The sequence below is a fragment of the Yarrowia lipolytica genome, chromosome 1B (assembly GCF_001761485.1).
Source record: "Yarrowia lipolytica chromosome 1B, complete sequence".
Taxonomy (NCBI): Eukaryota; Fungi; Ascomycota; class Dipodascomycetes; order Dipodascales; genus Yarrowia; species Yarrowia lipolytica.
This window is the reverse complement of record NC_090771.1, coordinates 2,953,027-2,965,827: the sequence shown is the minus strand read 5'-3', so window position 1 is coordinate 2,965,827 and position 12,801 is coordinate 2,953,027. Positions and strand designations below refer to the sequence as shown.

At 49.5% G+C, this 12,801-nt stretch overlaps 4 protein-coding genes across 4 annotated transcripts; 2 read left to right on the top strand and 2 right to left on the bottom strand.

Annotated features, from left to right (window-relative positions):
- Positions 1-2,061: 2,061 nt before the first annotated feature.
- On the top strand, positions 2,062-6,885 carry YALI1_B29637g (uncharacterized protein; the record flags this gene model as incomplete). Its single annotated transcript, XM_501233.3, has 1 exon — positions 2,062-6,885. One exon carries the CDS (start codon positions 2,062-2,064, stop codon positions 6,883-6,885), a length of 4,824 nt encoding a protein of 1,607 aa, XP_501233.3.
- Positions 6,886-7,195: 310 nt separating this feature from the next.
- Positions 7,196-9,609, bottom strand: YALI1_B29562g (uncharacterized protein; the record flags this gene model as incomplete). Its single annotated transcript, XM_501232.2, has 2 exons — positions 7,196-9,525; positions 9,606-9,609. The coding sequence occupies 2 exons, from the start codon at positions 9,607-9,609 to the stop codon at positions 7,196-7,198; spliced, it is 2,334 nt and encodes a 777-aa protein (XP_501232.2).
- Positions 9,610-10,037: 428 nt separating this feature from the next.
- On the bottom strand, positions 10,038-11,012 carry YALI1_B29548g (uncharacterized protein; the record flags this gene model as incomplete). The annotated part of the gene is made up of 1 exon (XM_501231.3): positions 10,038-11,012. The coding sequence occupies one exon, from the start codon at positions 11,010-11,012 to the stop codon at positions 10,038-10,040; it is 975 nt and encodes a 324-aa protein (XP_501231.1).
- A 798-nt stretch (positions 11,013-11,810) lies between these two features.
- YALI1_B29539g (uncharacterized protein) lies at positions 11,811-12,346 on the top strand (the record flags this gene model as incomplete). Its single annotated transcript, XM_501230.3, has 2 exons — positions 11,811-11,854; positions 11,911-12,346. The coding sequence occupies 2 exons, from the start codon at positions 11,811-11,813 to the stop codon at positions 12,344-12,346; spliced, it is 480 nt and encodes a 159-aa protein (XP_501230.1).
- Positions 12,347-12,801: the final 455 nt, after the last annotated feature.

Here is a 12,801-nt window from a genome sequence, read left to right as displayed (position 1 = left end):
AAGAGTTGCCATTTCTTCATGTTTGAAAGAGAGTGTGGACCAAGATTCTTGTACAACGTATGAGTCAGTGCAATGGCTTAAAACAGACTATTAATTTCTTAGGATGTATCTTGCTGACTAATAACAAATGATATAGAATGTTTTTTTAAAATAAAAATAAATAAATTCTACTGAGCCCGATTCGATGGATGCTGACGAAAGGGTAAGTTGGACAAACGATACCATTGATCTGGTTTAGACAGACTCTTGCTGGAATCAGGTGCTCAGACCCTTGGGTGCCTGCTCGTTGAATGTCGTGGTTCTGTTGGATATATTTCCTCAAAGAGGCACCTTCCAATTCCTGGAATTTCAATAAGGTAAAAGGTGTACTGTACTGTATGGGAATCAGTCAGCCTCCACAATGGCACATATTTCAACGGTAAACGGCCAACGAATCTCTGTTCATATCCACGAGCAACGGCACAATCTCAAGTGGTCATCGCAATGACTTTGATCGAAGCGCGCAGCCCAAAGTTGAAGCTGTGAACGGAACTGGGATCCCTTTCGGAGGGTAGGGCTAAAGGTGATGGATAACTATCGAAAGAGACATTCAGCAGGGGAGTTCACAAAGACAAGAACAACAAAAGGATACTCACAAGACAGCAGCTCAACAAAAGGGCAGCCAGTACGTCGGTTTGATGTCGCAGGGAAGGAGACCAACGTGGAAAACCACCTAAAGATGGTCCCTGATCAGAAGACGTATACTTCTGGACTCCTAAGGCCAGTTTGAAACGCTCGCAGCAATAGACAGATACCTCGGATTATACCAGAGATACCGTACATACTGTACCCAGCAAAGACAATCTCTGAAGAAGAGAGGCTATGTCGAAAGACGGTTTGACATTGATTCCGTGTTAATGACAAAGAGTATCCCCTCCAATAAGAGCTTGCATCTGGCCAGTTACTGTAGGATAAGTGGGCAGAGGACAATGGATAAACCAACCGCCCGCAGTGATAATACCTCTGACCGGTTCTGAACACCCATCCCAGCTGACCCATGAATATACAAGTAAATAAACCTTCAATATATCTTTTCGTCTTCGCTGTATCTTTGTAACACTCTCAAACGTGGAGTTACGATTTTTTTTCTTCTGCATATACATTCATTTAATTATAACTTTGCTGTGAAAGAATAACCTTTGAAATGATGTTACGATACTTGACCAGATTTTCATGTTTTGTTATTGGTTTCTCAACTAGGAAATAAGGTTACTTAATTTTCACAACAAATATTGATACTGTATATAAATGAATGTATATGCAGAAAAAAAAAGTATTCGTACTTCTCACAAAAAGCCCTCTGAGAAGATTGAAGATCCCGAGCAAGTGGACTTGGCAAAATAAATTCCACCAATCAACTGCAGAAACCCTTAATATAGCAGTAATCGCACTTTCTTCACACCTTCAAAATGTCTCTGATCTACGGAGCTCAACCAGGAACGGCCCTGCCCGATTCAGTAACAAGTTTGAACCTAAATTGGAGTAACAGATGAGCTCCGTGGAGAGAGAGAGAGAAAGAGAGAGAGAGAGTCCTATCAGCAAGACACTGAGAAGAGACAAGAAGCTGGGCGAATGCGACCAACTAACCACGCACGCACGAAGCATTTCCTCCAGTTATATCCCCCTCGTATAATAAACCCACCAGGTGTAGAGCCCAGTATCATAGTGTTCATTGACCTGAGATGAGCCCTTGTACGAGTGATCACTGTGGGTGCAAGCACACATTCGAACAAATACAAATGGATGAATTGCGTCAGGGCTATTTAATTTGATTCAGTGATCCAAGTTAATCAATTTGGAAATTCATGTTATCGAATTGCGAGTTTCAGCGCATTTTGACCACCTCTCCAATTGTAGGCTGGACCTCCAAAGCCCCATTTAGGCATAACGCGATCACATGACGCAACTCTAATGCTAGATGAGTTTTCGCACTGCAGCAAGCACACTGATTTTGAGCACACTGTGATAGTGGAATAGACTACATTTTGCCCTACGAAATACAAGTACCAACCCAGTGCAGCCATGTTCAGTTGGTTATTTGGCAAAAAAAGACAAGCCGAGCAACCGAGCTCGGAGCAGGCGTCCCGATTGCCGGTCGCCGCTACCGATGCTGCTCCCTTACCTACACCAGCCGTCTCTACACCCATAACCACGACGCAGCGCATGAAACCTCCAATCGACAACCCCATTCTCAATGTCACGACACCAACACAATCACCTGACCAATCTTTCCGAACCCCAAGTTCCGTGCCCCAGCACATTACGTCTTACTCTCCCCGATCTTCTCCGCGACATTCTCGACCAGCATCGCGAAAATCATTTGGTCCACGACCTGCTAGATCGTATTCTTCTTTGGGCAACAGACGGCGGTCTTCTCGACTGTCGCTGCCTCCGGCCACGTATCAACATGTGAGCGGAGATCCCGAAGACCCTCTGACCTCTTGGATCGACTCGGTGAAGCACCGGGCGCGCGAGTCTCTGGCTCGAAACAGAGAGGCTGCCGAGAAGGAAGAGCGAGAGTTGGAACAACAGCGAATTGCGCGGGAGAAGGAAATGGCCGACAGATCGGCTCAGATTAATTCCCCGGCGTTTGAGCAGCTGGGAAAGGTGCTGGGTGATACAAATAATGGCCACCAGCAGACAATGTTCATGAGTTCTCCTCGTCAGAACCTCACTGGTGCATTGCAGAGAGAGAGGGAGACCGAAGCCACTGAAATGACTGTGGCTGTCGAAGGGTCCCCTGAGCCTTTCACGTTCTCAGTCACCGACAATGGACATGCTGACGAGTACACAGAGGATGAGGATGAGATTAGGGAAGAGGATATGGAAGAGGAGATGCATGCACACTTGCAGCGCATGCGGGATCATCAAGTGCATCGTTACGAGGAACATACACAGTTTCAACCCCCTCAGCAGCAACCAGATGACGATGATTGTGTCATGATCATTGATTCTGATGATGAAGAGGAAGAACCTCAGCAGGAGGGGCATGGGGAGGACGAAGAGGACGAAGAGGAAGAAGAGGAACTGGAGGATGAGGAGGAAGATCAGGTCAATCACCAGTACCTGCAAATGCCTCAGTATGCTTCTCGCGACAAACAGTTTGAAGATATGATCAGGGTTCAGCAGGAGTCCTATGCCAGTCGACCAAATTACGCTAAATCTACTCCCAGTTCGTACATGGGTTCTCGAGATGATGACGACGAAGAGGAGGAGGATTTCGAGGGCCGATACGACGAGTACGATGGGTATGACGACGATGAGGAGATGGAGGAGGCTGAGGAGGAGGAGGAGGAAGTGAGGGTGCCTGACAGGGTGGATGATATTGACTACGAGGAGGAGAGGGATATCGGTGAGACGAGCCAATTTGACACCGAAAAGGACCTTGACGTGGTTGATGTCGACGGAATCACACAGGACTACGCTGGTGTGGAGGATGTGGAAGCTGAGGGCGTTCCTGTGGACGACGATGACGAAGGGTTCGATGTGCAGGAGTACCAGCGGGATGAGAATGCTAGCCGATTCGAAGAGGAGGTTGGTATTGACTGGACTCAGAGTATTGCCCAGGCAGCCATCCCCAACATCTCCAACAATGAAGTCTCTGATGAAGAGTATTCTCGTCCCATGCACATGTACGAAGACCAAGTGGTTTCCAGTGAGCCTGCTGGCGTTGGAGTTGAGGTTGAGGTTGAGGTTGAAGTTGAAGAGAGCATTGAGATCCTGAGCGAGGACGAGGAGCCAGGACGTGTTCATTTTCAGCCAGAAGTCGAGTACGTGGAGGATGTGCATGATCTGGAGGATCAGGAGGAGATGCATATTGATCCTTCTCTTGGACTTGCGGTCGAGAGGGAGGAAGACGAAGAGCACATCTATCACGAGCTGGAGACGAAGCACGAGCCTGCGCTAATTGAGGTGAATGAGGAGATTCAAGCTGAAGTCGAGCCCATGACCGAGACTGAACCCATGGATCTTGATGAGGAGGAGACAGACATCAAGGTTGAGACAGTTCCTGAGAAAGTTCCTGAGACAGCTCCTTCCAGGGATTCCCCTGAGACAGCCTCCGAAGAGACGGCAGTTGCTGATGTTCCCTCTGTTACTCTGAACCCCGCCACGTTTTCATACTCCCAGGCTCAAACCCTTGACGAGGTGAAGGATGTGTGGGCTTCTAGTACCCCTGTCCCTCCCACTTTCTCCCTCAACTTTGCCTTCGGCTCTTCTTTCTCTCAGTCTCCTGTTTCTGAGGAGACATCTACTGCAGAGGTTTCCAAGAAGCGGTCTTGGGATGAGTCATCTAGCAACGTCTCAGAGAGCATTTCTTCGATCCGAGAGAACTTGTTCCGCAAGCGAGGGTTCCCGGCTGACATTCTTGAGGCCAACACCAAGTTAGCTGAGGAAGAAAAGGTGAAGCGTCAGAAGCTGGAACAGGAGCGTGCTGAGAGTTCGATGATTGATGTGGATGAGAATGGGGATGAGGATGAGGAGAAGGACGCGGAGGCTGTGAATGAGGGTGAGGATGAGGAGAAGGACGCCGAGGCTGAGACTGAAGATATTCCTGAGGCGGTTAATGCTGCCGAAGAGGATGTCATTGAGGTCGATGCTGAGATTGAGGGCGGTGCTGAAGCCACTGAAGACGTTGTTATTTCCGATGATGATGTTGTAGAGATCGTGGAAGAGAATGACCATGCTCTTGAGACCGGGGCTGAAGCCGCTGAGCCTGAGGTCATCTCCACCCTATACGAGAATTCTGACTTCTGTGTTATGGAGCTCAAGGTAGAGACAGACGATGGCGAGGTCTCTGCCTATTTCATCCATGAACACGACGAGGACCAGGATGCCGAGGAGCTCGAGACTGAACACACCATTATTACCGAGGAGGTGTCGTACCTGCTGTCTTCTGCTCTCCGTGGCATTCCTCATGTCGAGCATGATGAGTCTCTTGTTGAAGAGGCGGAAGATGAAGAGGTTCGAGATGTTCAGCTCGACGAGGACATGATTGTGCACGTTGTTGACGAGCCCGTTGAGATTCCTGCTGAGATGATCCTTTCTACCCTATATGACAGCGATACCCTCTGTGTCATGGAGTTGACCGTCAAGCTTGGAGATACTCAGGTGTCTTCTTACCTTTTCCACGAGCATGACGAAAACGACGACGACGAGACTATTGCTTCAGAACACGATATGATTCTCGAGGATGTTACCAATCGAGTGACAGCTGCTCTTCGGGCCCTTCCCCATTCCGAGCTGACCCTTCTGGAGGAAGCCGAGGAGGTGAGCGTCTTCCCCCTAGAAGAGTTTGTTGTTCACGCTGTCGAGCAGCCTGAAGAGGTTGACGGTGATGCCTCTGTTGATGTTGACGCTGTGGTCACAACTGAGGTTGAACAGGAGTCTGAACATGAGCCTGAACAAGATGAGCCTGAGAAGGAGGAGGCTGAGGAGCAGGACGTGGAGGAGCAGGACGTGGAGGAGCAGGAGGACGTTGAGATGGACCTCGGCGAGGAGGCCGAAGTGGACGAGGCCGGCGACCGATCTATTTTCGAGAAGGTTGGCGAAATGGTCGAAAACGTCGTGGAGAACGTTGTTGATGGTATCCATGATGTTGCTGACAAGGCTGCTCAGTTTGTTGAGGTTCTTGAGGGTGCTGATTTAGATGTTTCTGGATCCCCTGAGGAGTTTCACGACGCTTCCGAGGTGATGGAGGATGATGAGGAAATTGCTGATGGCGATAACAACGATGTGGAGGCCGAAGAAGCCGAGATCGAAGATGTTCATCCTGTTGCAATTGCCAATGAGGAGGAGGAGGAGGAGGAGGAGAAGGCGGCTGCAATTGAAGTTTCTCGGGAAAGTGCCCAAGTCGAAGCCGAGTCTGATTCTGAAGTTGAAGCCGAGGCTGAATCTGAGGAGGAAGAGGCTGATGTGGAAATGCGTGGACACGTCACAATCGACTTCAATACCTACGAAGCTGGCACCGATCCTGAGGAGGCTGAGGAGGAGGAAGAAGAAGAAGAAGAAGACGAAGAAGAAGAAGAAGAAGACGAAGAAGAAGAAGAAGACGATGAAGAGGAGGAGGAGGAGAGTGATGTCGAAGAGGAAGCAGAGGTCGCAGCTGTCCCAGTCGTTGTTGACATCAGCAGTGACGATGGTGAGGTGGCTGTTTCTGAGGAGGAGGAGGAGGAGGAGGAGGTGGTGGAGAAGGACGATGAAGACCAGGAAGTTGGAGTCGAGGCCGAATCTGATACCGAGGCCGAGGATGAGCCTGAGGCTGGAGTCGAGATCGATGCCGCATCTGAGGCTGAAGCTGAATCTGAGGAAGAAGTTGCCCATGTGGAGACCGAGAGCGAAGAAGAGGAATATGTGGAGGAGTACAAGGAAGAATCTGTCCCCGAGCCTTCTACTCCTCCTCCTACACGTCGTCGGCGAACTCGAAACTACACGGAGTCTCCCAGACGGTCTAGACGACTCAGGTCACTCGAACCCGAGCCCATCCCCGAGGAGTACGTCACCCCCAAAGTCGAGCTTCTAGCCGATGAAGCTCACCTGGAGATTGCCGAGTCTGAGCCCGAGGAGGAAGAGCAGGAGCAGGAGGAGAAGGTGGAGCAGGAGGAGATTGCTGAGCCTGAGAACGACGACGAGGAAGAAGAGGAAGAGGAAGAGGAAATCGAACCAACTCCTGTGCTTCCCAAACGACGTGGCCGACCACCAAAGGCAAAGTCTGCCAATAAGGTGACTAAGCCGGCTCCCAAGGCCAAGGCCAAGAGATCAGCGGCTCGTAGCCGCAAGTCTGCTCCCAGTCCTCCTAAAAGACAACCTCGACGATCTTCCCGACGTGCTAACCTCAAACTAAATTAATGATTATGATATGATGTATTTACCAATGTGTGGTGACTACTGTAGTACCTACTGACCAATCGTTACTTAACTGGAAGAGATGATTTGAAGTCGAAATTTGAAGTGATATTTTACGAGAAATCTGCCCATAATCGAGTAAAGTAGTATCCACACGTACACTGTATGACACCTTCTACATCCTCGTGTCTACTGTAGCAGCCCTGTGTTAAACCAGGTGGTGTACTAGTATGTACAGTGTACATACGAGTACATGTACATACTGTACCCGGCAGCGTACACTGACCTTTGAAATCCAACCATATAAATATATTCAATTTCTCTTTCTGTCAACGCTTCTCAACAGCTTACCAAACTTCTTGTCGCCCCCCTTCTTCTTGTTCTCTACTGGCGAGGAAGTCTCTGCAGGGCCCTCAAAGTGATCACACACAATAACAGGCGAAGAAGTCGTCTCCACAAACTTCTCAGACATGGACTCTCGTCTGAGCTTCTGGTGGGCCAACTGCACTTGTTTGAAGGTGTCCATCAATTCATTCCACTTGATGTCGTTTCTAGAAGACGATTGCATGGTCTGAGAAGGCCGGGACGATGCCTGCAGCGAGGAAACACTGTTGAGCCGGTTATGTAGAGTGTTAAAGGCCGTGCTCTGAGGAAGAATCATAAGCAGACCATACAGACACTTGTAGAGATAAGGGTATCTATCCGGCTCCAGAAGCTGTAGACGCAGATGAGTGAATACGGGCGACTCCAGCAACAGAATCAGCTTGTCGATCTGAACAAGGAGATTGACCGTAATGTCGAACTCAGCCAGCAGCTGGAGAAGTGTGTACGCTTGCTCATAAGCCTGTGCGAGAAGACACAGAGAGAATGCAGACACTGCGTCATGACACCAGCACTTGAACAGAGTGATGAAGAGCGTGTCGGAGGCTGCTGCTTTTCGCAGTCGTTGTCGCAGCTCTGCCATTTCAGGAGCTATGATGAGGTTGCTTCCGAGATTCTGAACCATGATACAGGCAAATTCCTTATCTTCATCCTTCTCTAGAATTTCAGCCAGAGCACGGTAGATGCGCTCAGGGTTGAGAGAAACACACAGCTGGCGGATGATGAGATTGCCTCGGGTTTCTAGCAGCCGTCTGTCGGTGGAAAACAGCTGAACCAGGTTGGTCATGAAAAAAGAAAAATAACTGTCGTCCGAAGAATGGGAAATCTGGGCTAACAGCTGCAAATCTTTGGTGATGACAAGCTCACTTGGGTCAGAGAGAGTCTTGAGCAGGGCGGGGAAAGTACCATCATTGAGAGTCTTTGTGGGGGCCTTTCTGTGCAGCATAATAAGCCATTCAAGAGCAGCTTCACGGGTCTGTTCTTGTTCATTAAGGAAATGGAGAGTCAGAGCGTTGACCATTGCCGAGTAATCAATGTTCGCGTCGTCATCGAGAGACAGAATCAGCTTCTGCAGTTTTGCGTTGACTCGCTCCGCTTCACTCTTGAGATCGACGTCATCATTGGCCATAGTGGGCAAGAGAACAGACAGCAGTTTGGGTGCATACTGAAGAAGAGACATTGGCGAAATATCCAGTAACGATTCGATCCAGATAAGCACGGCGATCTGGATGTCGGGATCGGATGTGAGGTGGGTCAGCAACGTCTCAACGATTCGGGGATAGTCAATGACAGTGTCTTGTCCGGGGATGTACATGTCTTCCTCAAGGGGAGAGTTGTCTGACTTATCGTCGCTCTTTCGGATAGCCCTCTGGGCGGCCAGGGTCTCTTTGATGTCGTGGATACGTTTGATTTCCTGCAGAAACCCATCCAAGACGTTCTTGGAGGCATTTCGTACCTCCTTGGAAGGATCTGAGAGGAAAAGCATAAAGCCAGCCAGGAAGTTTGGCAGGTAAGTGACCAGTTCAAGGTCTGGAATGGAGTCTAGTACACCAATCCAAAGCACCAGAAACATTCTAGTAGACGGATCAATGACGTAGATTCGCTCCTGAAGCAGCGGAATGAACTTGGCGAGTGAGAAGGCGGGTACCTTGTCACCCTCAGTCACCAGAGGCGATGCAGGTAGGGTATCTGCAGCAATCGTGGGTTTTGTGGGGTCCGGGTTGGGGGCCAGATCAGGTACTCTGGAACGGTTGGGGTTGATCAGAGACACGTAAGTGGCTGCCTTTTCAGACACAATGTCCTTGACGAGCCGGTCGAGCAACTCTGCTCCAGACCGCACGCTCTGGTCCGAGTCGGCACTTAGTCTACACAGCACGTCGAAGATTTCGTTGAAGTAGATGAGAATCTCGCCCTTGGCCACCTTGGCAATGTTGTACATGGATTCACAGGCAAAGTAGCGCACTCTTGCGTCCTGATCTCCAAAACAAGCCAGAACAGGATGAATAATGTCATCGAGGTAGGTAGCCACTTCGACCTGGCCCAGAGCAATCGTAGCAGCTGCGAGACCAATCAGACCTCCGTTTCGGGCGTTGGGGTGGTGGACCGCGTAGGCAAACTCTCGACAAAGGGTATCGAGAATTGCTCGAATTCGGTCTCGGTCTTCATCGGCCAGACTCTTTCGAATGACGCGCTCCAGCTCCAGGGCTGCAGCCTTTCGCTTGTCGTACAGCCGGTCGGATAATCCCTTATGAATATCCTTGTCTGTGTTAGAGGGGCAAACGTGGCATTGGCGATGTTGTTTATGGGTCTGATTCAATTTGTCGGTGTCCCTTGATACTCACCCATGGTGTCGTCGTGATTATACGAAGCTAAGGTTGATAACGTATCTGGGTGTAGTGGGACATTTGAGTTGTGTCTACGGCATGGCAAAGAGACACACAAGATATTATCATATGAGTCTGTGAACACAGCGCTTGAAGTTGAAAGGGCAGATACAATGAAGATATTGGCTATTGTCGGAGGATTGGCTTTACCTCTGAAGCAACACACATTTACACACCCACACTACTGTACTTCTTCGTGTGCACAATAAATATTGTTCTGCTTAATTAGAAAACGGTGAGCCTATTACTTAAACAAGGCGGCTACTGTCTTAGTGTACCGTTGCTGGTACAATCATTTCGGTCTCGTTGCTACAGTAGATATAAAATATAAACATCAATTGAGACGACTCAGTCTCGTGTCCTTCATCACTCGCCTATATAATCTATCACTTACTGCTGGTTGCACTCGGGCATGTTCTCGGGCATCTCGGGCATCTTACCGCCACCAAGACCTCCCAGTCCAAGACCATCGAGACCGCCAGGAATGCTACCGTCGGCAACATTGGACATGATCTCATCCGGAGGAGCACCGGTCTCCTGCATCTCGTCCATCAGCTGGGTGATGACGGCTCGGTCGGCTTCGGAGTCGTCAGAGTAAGAGGGGTCCTCAAACTTGGCACAGATTTTGCCAACAATGTCCTGCTGCAGCTTAAGTCGGTCTCGCTCCTTCTCCTCGGTCACCTTGGATCCGTGCTCGTCCCACCACTTAGGGTAGTTGTCGTGCATCTCCTTCAACGGCTGGTACAGAACCTCCTTGGAGGCCAGCTGACGCATGATTCCTCCTAACATATCTCCAAAGTCGCCTTCCCCGCCCTCTCCAAAGCCTCCAGCACCCGACAGCTGCTCCATGAGGCCAGCGAGCATGTCGTCACCAAGGGGCATGTCCCCCATCTCCTGGTTACTCTGGTTCAAACGGTCAGCAGTGGCGGAAATGGTCTCTTTGAATGACTTGGGCTGCTGGGCCTTTTCGGATGCGGTGGCGCTGGTAACGTTGTTGATCTCCTTGAGCAGAGACTCAAACTGGGCCTTGGACTCGGGGTCTGCCTCGATGTCCTTAAGGAAGTCGTCCATCTTGAGCCCAGCGAGCTGATCCTCGAGGTTGGGCAGAGAAACCTTCTCCGCACCGGCCTCCGCAGAGTCAGTGGCCGCATTCTTGTCAGCAGTATCGGCTCCCTCAGTCTTTGAATCGGTCCCGGAAGTTTCGGTGCTCTTCTTAGTGGCATCAGGCTTAGCCTCGGCAGTGGTAGGAGCAGTAGATGTAGTAGGGGTAGCATCCTTCTGAGCTCCAGGAGGCTTGCTCAGCACCTGCTCGTCGAACTCGTCGAGAAAGTCATCGAGGTCATCAAGATCTTCTTCGTGTGACATTGTTTTTGTGGGTGTGAACTGTGTGGGGGTGTGGTTAAGAAGCGAACACGATGGAAATCAAGGTGTTGGTCAACTTAGTTTCTTTCACAAGGTGGGGTGTGCAGGGGGAGTCTATGATCATCAGCCGTCTGAGTGGTTAGATTTGGACCAAGGAGGTGAGACAGGTGTAATTAATGAAGTAGTGGTAATTAATACCACGGAATATTCAATGGAAAATTCTTCCTCCACTTCCTCCTCTTCTGGCTTCTATTTTTTGGCACAAACGTGTGTGTGGGGTACGGGTTAGGGGCGTGGGGCAAGTGTCAGTCAAGCTGTCTCGCTGTAGAAAGAGGGCCCTTGAGTGTGCAAATTTGTGTCTTTGGAACAAGGGGGTCTCGGAATGCAAAGGATCATGAATGAAAAAGATGCTTCAAGAAGGTCTCTTAGTTAGGACAATTTTTTGTACTCGTACTTGTTCCACATCTTCATTAAATGAGCTCTGATAGGTGTAGATCCTTCTGGGAGAGGCTTGACGCTTAGTAATATTGAAAGTCAGTAATCCAGCCAAACCACCAACAAATATCTTGGGCGTAGGTTTTCCGTAGAATATACGCCAAATGAAGTAAATAATTCTATGATTGGACTCTCCCACGTGAATAATAAAAACACCTCACTTCCATACCCACATAGGACTCGAACCGAGTGCTGAAAGTTAGCTACGTTACTATGGAGATAGTCGGCCACAAACAAAACCTCTTTAGGAGACATCATCACATCGCATTCTCCACACACACCACACACAAGACACAACCAGCAAAAATGTCGGAAGACTCGTTGATGCAGAAGCGACTCATGGAAGAGCGGTGAGTTACAAAGACCAATCTTTATTCACCTAGACGCCCCGTTTTAACTAACTCAGGAAAACCTGGCGAAAGTCACATCCGTTTGGCTTCTTTGCTAAGCCCGCCAAGGACCAGAACGGAAACCTGGATCTCACTAACTGGAACGCCGGCATCCCCGGAAAGGAAGGAACCGCCTGGGCCGGTGCCACATACCCCATGCTCATCACCTTCCCCAAAGACTACCCGACCAAACCCCCACGATGCCGATTTGATGCTGGGTTCTATCACCCCAACGTCTACCCCTCGGGCACCGTCTGTCTGTCAATTCTGAACGAGGAGGAGGACTGGCGACCTTCCATCACGCTGTCTGAGATTGTCATGGGTATCCAGGAGCTCATGAACAACCCCAACCCCCACTCTCCCGCCCAGAACGATGCATTTGCCGCCTTCCAGAAGAACAAGGAGGAGTACGATAAGCGGGTGGCCGAGCAGGTCAAAAAGTACGCTGCTTAGAGTGATACTCGGCGTTCGTATTAATGCATTACGCGATGCTGGAGGACTTTAGAACTGGAGTCTTGAAGGAGGATCCAAGGGCCGAGATGAGCTGATCCACCCTCACGCGACTAAACATTAAATATAACATATGTATGCGTGACGCTTGTGGGTCAGCGGTTTTCGCATGTTTTAGTCAATAGATGTATTTTTTTTCTCCCTCCTGTCCAATGTTTGGTGGTTATGACAGCCCCAAAGTTAAGCCATTTTTCATTAGTCAGCTCCATGGGTTCATTTTCGTGGAGCTCTGTAAGCGTGACTCAGTTGACTCAACGTGTGGGCATGGAGGTTGGGTTTATCCGTTGCTTGTCATACAAATTTGAGGATATGGTTTGCTGTTAATGTCGGAAAAATGTGCAGGAACATATATCAAGTACACAGCTATAGCTACACGAGGGGATGTAACCAGGGGGATA